At 36.7% G+C, this 16,834-nt stretch overlaps 1 protein-coding gene across 7 annotated transcripts in view; it reads left to right on the top strand.

Moving 5' to 3' along the window:
• The window catches only part of col18a1a (collagen type XVIII alpha 1 chain a), an 80,866-nt gene that overhangs the window by 43,598 nt on the left and 20,434 nt on the right, over positions 1-16,834 (top strand). For 6 of the 7 annotated variants that reach the window (XM_058786771.1, XM_058786766.1, XM_058786767.1 and 3 more), the window contains 4 exons: positions 5,172-5,713; positions 8,344-8,427; positions 10,930-10,992; positions 13,404-13,479. In XM_058786771.1, coding sequence (XP_058642754.1) covers positions 5,172-5,713; positions 8,344-8,427; positions 10,930-10,992; positions 13,404-13,479 — 765 coding nt within the window. The remainder of the gene's footprint in view (positions 1-5,171; positions 5,714-8,343; positions 8,428-10,929; positions 10,993-13,403; positions 13,480-16,834) is intronic. The other variant, XM_058786772.1, reaches the window with a different exon arrangement.

Raw genomic sequence — 16,834 nt, 5'->3', positions numbered from 1 at the left:
TCAGTGGCCTATGGTCGTGCAGATTGCACATGTTTCTTCATGGTTTGAGTTATGCTAATTATACAGTTCTCGTGTTAGCTACATGTGAGGGATTCAACGTTTGTTTCATCGCAGACTAAAAAGTCAATTCCAGGTGTGCGGCTTGTGTTGGAAAGTGAAATTGTCAGGGGCAATAGATCGTTAAGTGTGACAGCGTCTAGCCATTGTTAGTTTTTGTGGGGCTCTGGGGCCATATGTAAAGGACAAGCTAATATGTAACAGACAGTCTAGTCTTCCTTTAACTACAATTGATTGGTCCCCTTGTTAATTAGTCTGTTATTTTAAGGTATTTGCGTTCCTCATCAGAATTCCCCTCCGCTGGGAAAGCCTTTGAAACATTACTTTTAAGAGTAGTTAACTCTTTAGGGAGCAGCATCTTTTAAGATGATGTATGTTTATTTGTCTGACACAAAAACAGTCTAAATTAGGATAACTGTATTAAACTGGAATATAAATTAGCAGAATATTACCTTGTAAGGTTTATGGCCGAGTGATTTGAAGTGAAGTGTTTTTTTTTTTTGGAGACAAAAAAAAAAAAAAGAATTTGACTTTTTAAGGAACGGAGATGTATTGCTTTGATGTACATTACTGTTCAAAAGTTTTGGGCCAGTAAGATAGTTTTATATTTTATTTCTGTGTATTTTATTTATTTTATTTTTATGTAGGCATTACTCTAGTCTTCAGTCACACAATCATTGGAAATCCTTCTAATATGCTGATTTGGTGCTCAATAAACATTTCTTATTAGTATCAATATTGACAACAGTGTTGTACTGCTTCATATTTTTGTGGAAACCATGATAAATTTTATTCAGGATTCTTTAGAAAGCTTAAAAGTTGCAACAGCATTTATTTGAAACAGTTGAGTTCATTAACATTAACGTTAAATGTATGTACTGTCACGTTTGATTTAATAGATCCTTTCTGAATAAAAGTAATAATTTCTTTCAAACAAAAGTAAAAAATCCTACTGACCCCAAAGTTTTGAGCAGCAGTGTATTTGGCCACTGTAACATTATTTTTTAAAGCTGCTGTCACAGTACTAAAAAATTGTTCTGTAAGTAATGTCACAACTTTTAGTCAGTAACTCCCTCTCACTGCTCCTCACACATTTCATCTTCTGTACAGTCTCGTCCATGGCTATTCTGAAAGCTTTCTCAAATAGTGTCACAGATCATAATGGGGTTATGTAGTGTCTGGGTGCCAGTGAAGCTTGTAGATAGAACTATTAGATTTGGGAAAAAATGGCTTCATTGGGAAAATGGAAGCGATTGTGCTAGATTTCTCATTGGGTCAGAGGCCTTTCGTGGACCTTTTCCACAACAATGGAGTCTCTTGAGTGCCAAAAGACAGTGTGCTCAATTCATTCTGTAATGGATCAACTGAAGGGCAATTCCTGCAATTGCCAAGATGACTTGACTGTCAGAAAAAAAAGTTAAAATGTGGAAGTGTTGTGTTGAGAGTCTTAGCAGAGATGTTCTTTGTGCCTTCATGGCGCCTCCAAGGTTAAACGGGTTTGCTGGGGTAAATTGGCAGTGTTGATGTCAAATTGGATCATATAGTATTTCTGTCTTCCATTGTATTGGCTAAAGAAATGGAAGTGTTTCTTTGCAGGTTTCCAATTGCACGGAAATATATTACGGTCCAGTCTTTAATGCTCTCTAGTGTGCAATAAAAGGTACAAATCGACAAATCTCTTACACAGGCCTGTTTGGTATAATTAGGTCATCTGTGACATTTGATTGCTGACGTTTGACTTGAAATGTACACCCGCTCTTTACTCACACAAGTGATCATGCTCCATATTCAAGCTTCAAAGTGAAAGATTGGTGAATGAGATTGATTTTGCCTTTTCTGTCAGGATTAAGAAGGGATGCCCAGTAAGTGGCTCTTAAAGCTTTAGGATAAACTGATTACAGCTCACATCTTATTTAAGCTTGATTAGAAATTACATTCTGCGGCAGCCACAGATTAAAGTGACAAACTTGTGTAAACTAATCTAACTTCAAGCTAAAATTCATAACCAGGAAATAGGGAGGTTTTTTTTTTTTTTTTTTGTATTCATGGTCTTAAAACTTAGTGTTAAAACTTACTTCAGTTGAAGTTCAGTTTGATTCATGTTTTATGGACGTGATGTGAAAATGTTGCAGTTTTCACATTTTCACAGTTTTATAGGCCCATTTGTCATTTAGTATACTCTCTTGTCAGCGTGTGGACTCTACCTCTTGTCAGCTATTAACAGGACCTAAGAATTTCTCATGAGTCCCTAAAGTCATATTTTGATGTGTGACTTTAAATGTGTGAGGGGCCATAAGTTAAACATTTATATTTGCGTTTTCAGTAATAAGGGCCACTAGCCTATAGCACCTGCAATAGTTTTCATGTTTGGTTTAACCAGCCTATTTAGTTTGGATCAATAAACAGGCCCTTTAATTAAAGTGCTAATTTTGAACTCTAACTAGGTGGCCCTTTTTTCTTCTTCACCAGATTACAATTAACTAGTAAAACATTGACGCATATTGATGTCAAGGTTGGCTTGTTTGGTGAACATGTGAATGTTACAGGTCATCAGCAGTGTGTCATGGAAAGAAGTTAATAGACCTCAGCAGACATGTAAAAGCAGGCCTAGTTTTCAGAAGTAGTTTTTTCAGTAAATAACATCAAATTATGCATTTACAGTTGCATTGTATTGTGTTTGTCTCCTCTTTCATAGTTTTGTTAGATTTATGTTTTATTTTAAATATATTATTTCTTTTAGATTTACATTTTTTTTTTTTTTTTTTTTTTATATTTAAAATGTTTGGTATGTAACCAAAACAATCCAGTCAATCCTGAAAAATAAAATTATTTAAAATTTAAATAAATTTTTTTCCCCTTCTCACTGAATACTCTGTTCCACTCTGAAATACATCATGCATCAGTAAATCAGTTGCATCTGTTCACTTTAAAATTATGCTGTTGATTCTGTCTTTTCATGGCACTACCTAGTCTTCATCCGGCTTGACCATGTAATGATGATGCTGTCAAAAATGGAAGCACTTTTGGGTTGCAGAAATTTTGAATGTCTTTATGATAGTCATTAGTGTCAAATGTCTGGTTTGTTGTATTCATGTACAAGAGCAGACACACATGGCCTCAGGAGCTTCAGTAAGTCTCATTCTATCCCGACACACATCTGGATTCGGGAATTAGAATTTATTGCCTGCTGTCAGAAAAGCAAAAGTCCGGGATTTTGGTTTCCCTAAAGTGATTTTCAGAAAACTTCAGTCTCGCATTGAAGTGGCCATTAGCCATTGAACGCTGGTTTAGCATGTCCACTGTTTACACAACAGCACCTGAACATGTGCAGGAATGCAAGGTGAGCTCCAAAAGCTCCTCCTCTTTTAAGCTTATCATTATCCTGTCATGGTCTAAAGACACGGTTTACACTTTCAGTAGTGAAACTCAGAAGAGTGGTTCTCCTCTGTCTAGTTAAATCAACCCAAAGATTAGGTTCACAAGCTAAACATTATCCACTAAAAATGCAGGTCACACCAAAACCATATTTAAGGTGTATTTTCTTTTCTAATCCTTTCATGTGCAACAAAGGCAAGAAGAGTTTTGTTTCAACTCATAATAAAAGCACCATCTGAAGAACTTAATGATGAATATGTAAGCCCCTAAAGGACTTTGATCCTTGTTTGATAAATAAGACCATGTGCTCATGAGCTATACTTGGTAGTCTTTTTTCAGACCGTTTACAAAGTCAAGTGATGGATCAAAAGACTTACTTTACGGCATGAAAGCAGCTCAAAGTTCTACAAGTTGACATCATCCTTAATGTTTCTATTAACATTTACAAAACACACATTTATACATCACAAAAATGAGCACTTGTTATGTTATTTAGTGGGGTTTTTGTGTGTTTTGTTTTGTTTTGTTCGGGCTTTCACTTCATGCTGTTTTATTTTGTCTAACAAAACAAATTCATCTTTCATGTGATAGAAAAAGGAGGGATGTTTTGGCAAGAAACACTGTTTTTACTTTTCTATATTTAAAAAGCAGAATCGCCCAAAGGATGTGTGTGTGTGTGTGTGTGTGTGTGTGTGTATGTAGGCAGGAAGGGTCTTTAGCTGTCCAGCTGTAACCTCACACCTTTCCCTCCTCCTCACGACATGTCAGCACATGGAGCCTGTGATGTTTCCATGTCTAGCTTATCTTCACAACTGGCTAAATATGTCTGTGCTGAGTGATATTAGCATGAGATTGAAGGTTTCCATCCATACTTCCTAAAGTCTCATGATCTCACCCAGCAGTCTGAGTTTGATTTTATATATATATATATATATATATATATATATATATATATATATATATATATATATATATATATATATATACACACACACTATAAAGTAGTATCCAGTAATTTTTGTTTTATTTTATTTTGAATTGTTTTTTGTTTTGTTTTGTTTTGTTTTGTTGTTTTGTTTTGTTTTTGAGGAGTTTATTTTATTGAAATTAGTTCTCAGGCCAAAACAAGTTTTATATCCTCGAGTCAAGCATAAGTACTTTTTTTCTTGCTGTCTCACAAGTCTTATAAAAAATGTTTTTTTAGGTTGTTCACATAGTATAAAACATTTATATTTTTTAAAAAGATGTCAGTGCATTACATACATAGTAAACTTCATCCTTAAGAAGGTCCTCTGGGAGCAATAAATCCAAGGGGTCGCTTTCTATTAAAACTGGGAAATTTTATTGGTTGATAAATGTACATTCTTGTTAAATCAAAAGTGTTGTATATTGCTTCAGGAAATCAAAAAGTCCCAAACACAAGTTACATGAAATTGATTATTCTTTAGAGGGTCATCTGTCTTTTTTATTCACACATTTTCCTCCTGAAAAAAGGATGAAATTACTTTGAGCTAACTCAAAATGCTGTATACAGCCAAAAATAATACATTCTCACACTATTTCACTACTAAAGTCAAGACGCGCCCCTTGATTTCCCATCACTTCCTCTACAATATATGTTTGAGCAGACTAATAAAGTGCTTTTTAACCTAGTCCCAGCCTGCTGCCCATCCCTGACTATTCACTTTTGTATTGTTCTTTGTGAAGTCCATTTATTTTATTTTCCTTTCCTTCCACAGAAGAAAGTGGAGTGTCGCTGTTGCAGTTAATTGGTGATCCTCCACCTGATGGCGTCTCCAAAGTATTTGACGATGCTAACAACCCCGGCTATGTGTTTGACCAAAGCTCCAATGTGGGTCAGTCAGCTGCGGCCCACCTGCCCAACCCTTTCTTCCGGGACTTCTCCCTCATCTTCAACATAAAACCCACGTCCTCCAAGCCTGGTGTCATCTTCTCCATCACTGACCCAACTCAGAACATCATGTATGTTGGTGTGAAGCTGTCAGCAGTGGAGAAGGGCAAGCAGTCTATCATCTTCTACTACACCGAGCCTGACTCGCAGAGCTCATATGAGGCAGCCAGGTTCTCCGTGCCCTCCATGGTGAACACCTGGACCCGGTTTTCCATCAGTGTTTTGAATGAGCGTCTTTCCCTCTACTTCAAATGTGACTCAGATCCTCAGGTCATCGGTTTTGAGCGGTCTCCAGATGATATGGACCTGGATGCCGGGGCGGGAGTGTTTGTTGGTCATGCCAGTGGAGCAGACCCTGATAAGTTTTTGGTATGTACACAGTCCATATTTTCATATCATGATATCCCGGTTAAAACGAGTCAAATCAAGGCTAGCTTAGGCCAGAAAAAGGAAAGTGCAATGAAAGTCTCTGTGCTTGAGTGACTCCTGCATGATTTGATTGCTCAAATTGGCCTGTTTAAAACACAACAAACATTCTTGTCGTAAAATGGTCTACTCTTCTTTCCTTGTTTGAGTAGAGTAGTTAATTGCTTTAAAAAACCACAGGGGAGCAATTAGCTCCTATTAGTTTTGTCTGGCAGTGTCCAGCAGCTGACCCCACAGCTTGATTTCAGATCAGTGAAAACCGACCACTGCCCTATTCTTCCCCTGAATCAAGTCAGATGAGAACTAACAGCATACATTTTTATTTTATTTATTTATTTTTTATTTATTTATTTTATTTATTTATTTTACTTTATTTTGTTTTTTTTTTATTTATCCTTTTTTTATTTGTTGTTATTTATTTTTATTTTATTTAATGTTATCAGTTAATATTAAATATTATTTATTTATATATTTAATATGTAATTTGTTTATTGTAACATTCAAGTCATTACATTTTTTATGTAACTGTATTGCGACTTATTACTTAATTCATCTTTAATTGTATTTATATCAATTTGTATTGTATTTATATAAATATAAAATTATATTATTTGTTTATTTTATAAATCTTTTATATTATTTTTATATTTATTTTAAAATGTAATTTGATGTAATTTATTGCCTACGTATTTACTAATTCCTTACTTAATTCATTGTTTAATATTAAGTTTAATATTTAGAGGCATTATTTATATTTGTCTCTTTTTTTCCGAAAAAAACAAACAAACTTATTTTAAGAACTTTTCGTCAGGAAAGGAAGTTATCTTTTTGTCACAGGAAGTTATCTTGAGTTTTTATCAAAAACATTACAACTTAATATTAAACGAAAATAATCCAGGAATAATAAATAATTAAATAAATAAAATGTAAAAAAAATCATAAATATATAAATAATATATAAACTCTATAAATAATTTGGTGGCACTATGAGCTTGAAATATAAAATATAATTTAAGATATATAAAAATATATACGATTTACAGTATACACGAAAATAATTAACAAGAACAGCTTTTATAGGCCAACAGATCCTTCACCAGCTGCTGTACTACTAAAGCAGCCTAACTGATCTGTGAAGTGATGTGATTGAATGCCCTGCCTTGTTTCCACCAGTTATGCTAGTGCTTTCAAGCATGTTGGCCAATAACCATAGTGAGGCAACTGAGGCAGCAGAAATGCCTCACATTTCCCAGAGCTCATAATGGCCACTCAAAAGCAGATGGATCTTGTTCAGTTCAGTATGGCTCCTTGTTTCATGTGGCTTCCATTTCCTGTGGGAACTCCACCATAAGGAGATGGCCATCATAATTACAGACCTGATTAAGCAGGATATGATTGCTATTTCATCCCTCTCATTAAGACCATGTGCTTATCTGCAGAACTGTGGGGAGATCAGGTCTGTAAATCTGACCCCGCGTTGGGGCTGTGATAGGGTCTTGGCAGGTCACAGCGTGAAACAAAAGGGCAATTAAGACATCATAAAGCTTCCTTCACTGCATTCTGCTACTAAACCTTTGACCTTAGCTCTTGAGACATGAGAGGAGAAGTCCTGTCAGATCTTACCAGCAACTTACCCACAGTTCCTATTACCCCAAATGGGTCTTGAAAGGAGATCAACTTTAAGCGATAGTTCACCCCAAAATGAAATTCTGTAATCAGTTACTGATCCTCATATTGCTCCAAGCCTGTATGAATTTCTTTCTTTGCAGGCCACAAAAGGAGATATCTGGATGTTCATGCTGTTCCTTGTGATAGTGAATAGTTAATCAGATGTCACACCAAAGTACCCTAACAGTAGTCCATACACTCACATTTTGATAGCTTCGTGTGAGAAACACTCATTATTCACTGAAAATCATCTGTTAAAGTTGCTTTCAAATCTCATTCATGTGATGCATTTTAAAATTTGCCACCCAAGAATAGCTTAAATGTTGGTCTTCTACTCCTCAGAGTTATCATATGGCTTCAGAAGACTTAAAATAGAGCAGAAATGGTTGTATGGATTACTTTTATTGTGCTTTTTATCTTTCTGGAGCTTGACGGCCTCATTAATTTTTATTGTATGGAAAAGAGCAGCATCAACATTCTGCTAAACATCTCCTTTTGTCGTCCACAGACTAAAGCAAGTCGTATAGCATTGCAGCAATATGAGAGTGATTTAACAATGGCTGAATTTTCATTTTTTGGATGAACTATCCCTTTAACGAGTCATTTGTATTAGTCATTGAATATAGAAATGTGTTGCTTGTATTAAATGTTATCACCATCTGTGCTGCAAACCATGAAAGGGAAATCCCACGTGGGGACAGATAGCCATGTGTTTTAAAAGTAAGATATCAGGCACACATTGTAATCTGACTGCCAGCGTTTTTGCCGTGGAAGGCAATGGCATGAAAAAAGCGCAGTGGATTCAGTTTCTAATGAGCAGCTGCCCTACAGTATGGACTGTATGTCACCACACCTGCCATGGCCATCAAAATAAGCTCACTAACCTGTGTGTGTGTTTGTTCTAGGGTGTTATTGGCGATATCAGAGTGTTGAAAGACCCTGGGGCAGCTGAACGGCACTGTGAAGAAGATGAGGATGACTTTGATGCGGTAAGACTTAAAGCCCAGAAGTGTTCAAATAAGAGTGTCTAAGGACTTTTAAAGGCTTGTTTGGAGAATTTATTTCTAAACTCGGCATGTTTAGTTTGAATTGTTTAGGCATATGTGAACACCACAATTGGATCCCAATATTTTCTGGGGGTCTATTGATAATGATAATTAGATATTTTGCTGAGTGTGTTTTTGTGCTGCTACCTTGGCTGGTTAGGCCTGTCACAGACAACTGACTCCTGAACTTTTTATATTTTTCATATTCTGTGCAGTGGTTAATTCACAGCAGTGACAGAAATGAATGCTTTCACTGTTCTGTAATTTTAGGCCCCTTAACCCTTTAAAACCTAAGGGTAAAATAGGTCATTTTCACACATTTTGTTTATTTGACTGTAAAATTCTAACAGAATGTGCTATTATCAAGTGCAAGGTGTCATTTTTTTCAGAAAACAAATGGCTTTCCAAAAAGTACAGTTTTTGACCATTAATCTTGTGTTTTGAGTTTGTAAACAGAATTTAAATAGACAAAAATAAAAAAACGGAATATATATATATTTTTTTTATTTAGAAAAAAAAGAGAAATTACCGTAATAAGCCATATATTGCCGAAAAGCGCATGTTGTCTGCTATCAGGAGCAATTTGAATTATTTTGATAGTCCAAACGGTAGAAGAGTTATGGTAACATGAATACAGCTTGGTCTGATGTGTCGGCGCCGACACAGCCGGTTTTAAAGGGTTAAACCGAATTCATTTAAAAAAAATGAAGTGATACTATAAATATGAAACTAAAACCACCAGTAATGGTGAGTTGAGTCATTCAAACGATTCATTTAAACATCTGATTCCTTCAGTTACTGAATCATTCATTAAACTGATTTGTTCAAAACACAGATTCATTTAATAGCGAAGCACTTAATGTGGTTTCATTTGGAAGTTTTCATTGACAGAGAAAAGCAAAAATAGAAAATAAAACAACTCAAAATGTTAACTTTTTGATTTTATAAAACAGTTCAATAAACAATTTGACATTTACATTTGTGATGATATTCAGGCCTTGTGTGATATTGCTTAACTATATAATTTGAAATGATCAAACTGAACCAAGAAGAAAATGCAACATTGTAACAGTTTAAGTCCCTTTTTCGGAAACCAAGCAAATGATCTACATGTCTAAAAACGCTTTAAGTGTAATAATCATTTTCACTCATGTGTCATGCCTTAATTATGTCTCAGCTTCAGCATCTCAGCAGCTTTGCCTCTGAACTAATTGCGAAAAGAGAAATAGCTACATAAATGCTTCACATCACAGCTACACACACTATTGAACGTTAAGCGGTTCTAAAATGGGTGATTAATCCAAAGATTGGCTAATGCAGCGAGGTGAAAAGTACTGAAATTGTTCTCTGGGAGATCAGTTGCATAAATCACGGTCTAGCCTGCATTCTCAAACAAGTGGATTGGTTTTTTTTGTTTTTTATAAAAAGGAAAGCTTTGAAGGTGTGTTATAGTCAGTTATTGTGTAGTCTTTTATAAATGAGACCAGTGTGAAAGGAATAGTTTGCCTGGTGCAAGTGTTCAGATTTAGACTGTCTTCCCCAGGTGACTCATCTCAGAATTGCTGCAGCATCATTTTACATTTATTTATGCATTTGGCTGAAGCTTGTATCTTAAGCAGCTTACAGTACATTTTATGGTATATCAGTTCTTTGTTTCCTATAGGAACTGAACAAATGTCCTACCAAAGCCCTACCAAATGAGCTGCATTTACATTAAACCTGAACCTTAAAGGAATAGTTCACCCCAAAACGAAAATGTTGTCATCATTTACTCATCCAATGTGTTTTTCCAACCCCTCATTATTTTTTCTTCCTTGAAACTAGAAAGGTGTGCAGACCGAATGTCTGTGATCTTTTCCACACAACAGAAGCTTATTTATAGTTTCAAAAAGGCCAAAAATTTAATAAAAGCATCACAGAAATATAGTTCAATTGAACAGTTTCATAATTGATGAGCTTTGCACACAGATATTGAATTAAATTGAAACAACACTTAAGTAAATTGAGCTGAATAAAATGAGTTAGTTTCGTAATTGATGAATTTTACAACATTAACAATTATTTTCCTGTATTATTAATGTGAAGCTGCTTTGAAAAAAAAAACTGTATTGTATAACGCGCTATATAAATAAATATGACTTGTATTTCATGTAAGAACGAAAATAACATGGGTTTGGAACGACATTAGGATGAGTAACTTTTTTCCTTTTAAGGAGTACCTGGAGTGTTTGTCGACTGATAGTGCTTGGAATTCACTTCCATTCATTTCTAGAAAAGAATGTGTCGCCTCCAGTTAGGTTTTCCACAGGATAAAGCTTTAATGGCCATCAGTGTGACGCATGACGTATTACATGCCCTCCGGTCGTCTAGATAAGATTGTGATGAAAAGACTCTTTCTCATTGTTCACACTCAGGGAATTAATGCAGTTTTCCGTTCTCCTTCAGAATCTACAGGGATCGGGTGATTACGGAGCAAGTGGAGATGGAGAGGGACCACCATCAGTCCAGGTACTACTTTTATTTTCCCTCAGAAAGCTGAGCTCACATTTGTAAACTCGTTGTGATCCATTTAATGTTCACACTTAAAACATCTCATGATGATCCAGAGGTTCCCGGCTGTTTCCAGAGCAGCAGCCTGTGAGTTCTGGCAGGTCTGTTGCTGTGCACTTGCTCATCTTCTGGGGGAAAGTCCCGGATGAATGTTATTATCTCCAGACCAATCCCAGATGTTAAAGCCCATCTTCCCATGCCTTGTGTTACTAATCCAGAAATAGGCCATGTGGAAATTGAAATGAACCCTTTGCTACTGATGTGCGAGCCCCATGTCTGAGCTTGCCAGAGCTAATTACAATGGAAAGAAACCAGGTGGCTGTTAGGTGTGGACTGCAAAGATCTTCTTCCATAAGTGTCTTCTGTTCAATGCTGAAGTTTAGGCCAATTTTTTGAGTTTTTTGTTTATTAATTTTGTGAGTATATTTTATTTATGTGAAGGTTGCTGCTTCTTAGCAGCGTCTTTCCTTTCACTTACAAGTATTTATTGCCATTATATTTGTTTTAACATCTTTAAACAGCTGCTGCCAAGCATGCAGGTATTAATTTAATTCTAACCTAGTAATTTTAAATGACACAGTTTTTGTTTGCTTTTGTAGTACGGAATGTGTTTTAACACGCTGTGACAGAGAGAAATATGGCATTACGAAGTGCTGTAAAGTAAACTTTCTTTTGTCTTACCATGGAATCCATTTTGATGGATGCCACATTCCCCTCTGGGATATTTTCCACGCTTGTTTCACAAGTCAATCCAACTCTCCTTGGATGTTGGAAAGTGCATTTGAGGAGAGGGCACCTGGTGGGCATGCATTCTTGCAAACTGTGTAGGCCTCTTTGTGTAATCTAATTTTATGAGATTATTATATCTAGAGGGAGAAAAGTTGTCTTGTGACAGTGTGGTAAACACATGTTTGACTTGATTACACTTTTCTGCAAAAAAGAAATGGAATTTCAGTATGTCTTCAGTGCTCAAGTATTATTAGTGTGTACTTATTTATCTCTTTTCTCATTCATTAAGCATATATAGGCAGCTTGTTATACAGGGGTCCACACATGAGTTATGTACTCATAATTCATTGAACGAGAGAGATATATATATATATATACACACACACACTCTTCGTTCAATGAATTATGAGCACATAACTCATGTGTGAACCCCTGTATAACAAGCTGCCTTGTGTGTGTGTGTGTGTGTGTGTGTATATATGTGTATATATATATATATATATATATATATATATATATATATATATATATACATACATACAAATTTTAAAACTAACTCTTCGTTCAATTAATTATGAATATATAAACGATTTCTTGGTATTACACATTTACAACATTTTTCATGTGGATCTGTTGTGTCAAATAGTTTCAAAAACCCTTATCTAGACTCCTATAACAAAGCTGAGGAAGTGTACCAGAACTAGAACATATCCAAAGAAGCCAGTACTTTCCGAGCGATGATCCAAATTGCTCTCCTAGAAGGACCATGATGCAAAAAACATGCGGCGGCAAAGAATGCACAAGGAAATATTCTTCTGTGCCTTGTGATCTCCTCCATGTCCTAAATTTCTCCAGCATAACTCAGTGTAATGTGTTCAAGGTCAGAGTAGCTGCCGAGGTTCTCCGCAGCAGTGACTGTGATGGCAGATGTTTAGCAGCCCCTCCTCATCTAGCCGGACAGCCCCCACCTGCCCACCCATGACCCCTATCTTTAGACCTCAGGACCCGTGGCCTGCATTCCCTAAGATGATCGTTCTCTTGGTCCGAAAATACACGCTGTCAGCATCCTTTCACACTGGCCATCAGTGCACTTCATGTCCTCTCGCCAAAGTCTCCTTTTTCTCAAACCTGGCGTGAAATCTGAGGATCAGAGTGTTCTAGAACCTGATGCCTGCTATTTCATCAGTGGGTTCTGCTGTTTCAGCAGCACATGTTTTGTAAAGTGCAAGGTCAGGCCTGCTTTGTGTCTGCGCTTCAATCGTCTTGCCCTGGCAGCTTTTCTTCAAGGAGCTTTGTTAACTGTTAGCTGTATGTCTGAATCTCTTTCCCAGTTTGCTGAATGGAGTGTGTGAGTGTACAAATATCCATGCAGTCAGTGCCACGGTTCTTTGGTTTCCCATATCAGATGTCATCTAATGTTTTCAGATGTTGATATTTGAGGTCACAGAGGGTCAGATTGTTTGTACACGAGCAGTGAAATGAAATTAAACTCTGTCGGAACAGGTACGAAAGTCATAAGAAGTGATATGCTTTGGTTGTTTAAGGTATACTGTTGTGTACATTGCATTAAAAGTCTGATTGACACTATTTTGCAGTTTACTTATGTTAATTGCTATATTAATGGTGTGCATTATTTGCAGCCGACCCCTCCCTCCTCTCGGCCGATCCAGCAGCCGCCGGTGACCAGCAGACTGCTTGTTGAGAAGCAGCAGACAGGTGAGCTTTCACTTTGCTCAGTGTCAGGTCTGAACCGATCTGTCTGTAAATCATCAGCTAGTTTGACAGCACAGCCCATCAGTCGTATTTATTGCTTTGTTGAGCACTTAAGTGGCTCTTTTTCTTCTTGCAAACTTGGTGTAATGCATTTTCGTGTTTTTCTGGGTTCATTTACAACTTTCTGATTCTGTCATTTTGTTCATGAAAGAAAATTAATTAATCAACCACCTTACTCAGAAAGTGTACCAATGATGGTTGACCAATTTTAACTATGTTTTGCTGTTGTGGCTGTACTGGTCAACCAGTTCATGCAGGTCTAATCTATAGTGTTTTCAGCAGAGTTTTGAAGGCGGGGAGATTTAAAATGTAATATCTGGTTTACTAATGTAGATATAATTCATGAAATAGTTTGCAATGATTTCTTTGAGATGTGATAGACTAGACTGACTTTATAAAAACCGAGTGTGTTTATAGAAGCAGCCACTGTGGTATTTGGCGCCCTCTACTGGTGCAAAACAAATTGGACAGTGTCTTTTTACATTAAATTGAATAAGTATTCTGAAAAAGTTGAGTTGTTCAGATTTTGTTATTGATGGCTTAAACCCAAGGATGGATTGTGGCCCATGTCAATGGTGCCAGTGCCTGAGGCATTATTGCCATTTTGATGTATACAAATCAACATTGTCTCTGTTTAATGTAATTAGGATTTTATATCACAATTACAGGATGTGAAGTCTGTGATAATAATAATAATAATAATAATTATAAAACCAGCATTATTGTTGTTATTATTATTATTATTATTTTATTTTAAAATAATGTGTTAGGCTTTTTTACTCACATCAATACAATCATACATACATATTTCATACATACATGTTTTAATATATTTTTGTAAATGGTTTACTGAAGTGTGATCTTTCTTCAGAATGAGCTGAATTGGTAAGTTTTGTTGAACATTAGGCTCAGTCGATTCCTCTTGGCAAACTTCTGGCTCCTACGGTGATTCTCAACAAACATCCGGCTCATATGGCAGTTCTCAAAAAACATCTGGGGATTCCCGAAAAACATCTATCTCCTACGGTGATTCTCGACAAACATCTGGCTCATATGGTGATTCTGAACAAACTTCTGGTTCATATGGTGATTCCCAAACAAACTCTGGATCATATGGTGATTCTCGACAATCATCGGGCTCATATGATGGTTCTCGACAAACCTCTGGCGTTATGGTGACTCTCGACAAACGCTTGACTCAGTTGGTGTTAGCAGGCAAACTTCAGGGTCGTATGATGATTCTAGAAGTACGTCAGGCTCAGCTGGCGATGGCATACGGTATTCTGTGGAGTCCAGGCTCGGTCCTGCAGGTCCAACAGGTGGGTCGCTAATGAAGAGATGAAAATCTCTCAAATGGACATGGAATTTCTGGACAGAAATTCTCAGCAGAAATTCTCAGCAGAATCTCAGAATTTCTACATGATGCTTTGCATGAAAAGCTGGCAAAACGGTGTGGATGTGTAGAAATGCCCAAGAGGGACTGCAGAAGACTGGGAGCAAGCAGTAGTGTTGCTGCATATGTATGGTGTTTATTGCTATAATTGTTATATTGTATTTGTATTGTTTTATCAAAACATTATGCTTATTGACCTGCTTATAGAAGCTTCTGCTGGTAGGCATATTCTTACATGAATATGTGGAGTTTGGCCCATCTTCCTTGAATATTGTCATAGTATTTTGTAATTTGTATTTTATTTAAAAGTATTTACATATATCATATCACATATCATATCATATCATATCATATCACAAAAACATGTCCAGGTCACATTTCACCACAAAAAAATAAATAAAAATAAAATAAAAATATAAATTTATTTATTTATTTTTAAAAAGCCTTTTTAGGGCCATTTAGATATTCTGCATTCTGGCATTATTTTCATAAAACTTTAGCACATTTTCCCCTAAAATTCTTAATATCATAATGTGTCTGTATGTTTTACTTTTACAGTATTTTTTTTATTTTTATTCCAATAATTCTCAATTGAATTCTTGTTACTATAATACAGGCAATTTTTAACATTAACTTAAAATATATGCTGTACACCAAATGCTAGGTCAATTAAAATTACTCTTTTTGCACTACAGTAGCTTGAATCAGATTTATTTAGCATTTCAGTAAATTGAAAAATTTATTTGACAGGAAAAGTATGTCACAGTATATACAGTATCTCACAGAAGTGAGTACACTATATTTTATTATATCTTTTTATGTGACAACACTGAAGAAATGACACTTTGCTACAATGTAAAGTAGTGAGTGTACAGCTTGTATAATAGTGTAAATTTGCTGTCCCCTCAAAATAACTCAACACACAGCCATTAATGTCTAAACCGCTGGCCACAAAAGTGAGTACACCCCTGAGTGAAAATGTCCAAATTGGGCCCAATTAGCCATTTTCTCTCCCCGGTGTCATGTGACTCGTTAGTGTTACACGGTGTGAATAGGGAGCAGGTGTGTTAAATTTGGTGTTATCGCTCTCATTCTCTCATACTGCTCACTGGAAGTTCAACATGGCACCTCATGGCAAAGAACTCTCTGAGGATCTGAAAAAAAAAGAATTGTTGCTCTACATAAAGATGGCGTAGGCTATAAGAAGATTGCTAACTGATCTGAAACTGAGCTGCAGCACGGTGGCCAAGACCATACAGCGGTTTAACAGGACAGGTTCCACTCAGAACAGGCCTCGTCCTGGTCAACCAAAGAAGTTGAGTGCACGTGCTCAGCATCATATCCAGAGGTTGTGTTTGGGAAATAGACGTATGAGTGCTGCCGGCACTGGGGAGCTACAGTTCATTGAGGGAGCCATGGATGCCAACATGTACTGTGACATACTGAAGCAGAGCATGATCCCCTCCCTTCGGAGACTGGGCCGCATAGTAGTATTTCAACATGATAACGACCCCAAACACACCTCCAAGACGACCACTGCCTTGTTAAAGAAGCTGAGGGTAAAGGTGATGGACTGGCCAAGCATGTCTCCAGACCTAAACCCTATTGAGCATCTGTGGGGCATCCTCAAAAGGAAGGTGGAGGAGCGCAAGGTCTCTAACATCCACCAGCTCCGTGATGTCGTCATGGAGGAGTGGAAGAGGACTCCAGTGGCAACCTGTGAAGCTCTGGTGAACTCCATGCCCAAGAGGGTTAAGGCAGTGCTGGAAAATAATGGTGGCCACACAAAATATTGACACTTTGGGCCCAATTTGGACATTTTCACTCAGGGGTGTACTCACTTTTGTGGCCAGCGGTTTAGACATTAATGGCTGTGTGTTGAGTTATTTTGAGGGGACAGCAAAT

The sequence above is a fragment of the Onychostoma macrolepis genome, chromosome 09 (genome assembly GCF_012432095.1).
Source record: "Onychostoma macrolepis isolate SWU-2019 chromosome 09, ASM1243209v1, whole genome shotgun sequence".
Taxonomy (NCBI): domain Eukaryota; kingdom Metazoa; phylum Chordata; class Actinopteri; order Cypriniformes; family Cyprinidae; genus Onychostoma; species Onychostoma macrolepis.
The sequence above is the reverse complement of the archived record's forward strand: the minus strand, read 5'-3'. Positions and strand labels throughout refer to the sequence as shown.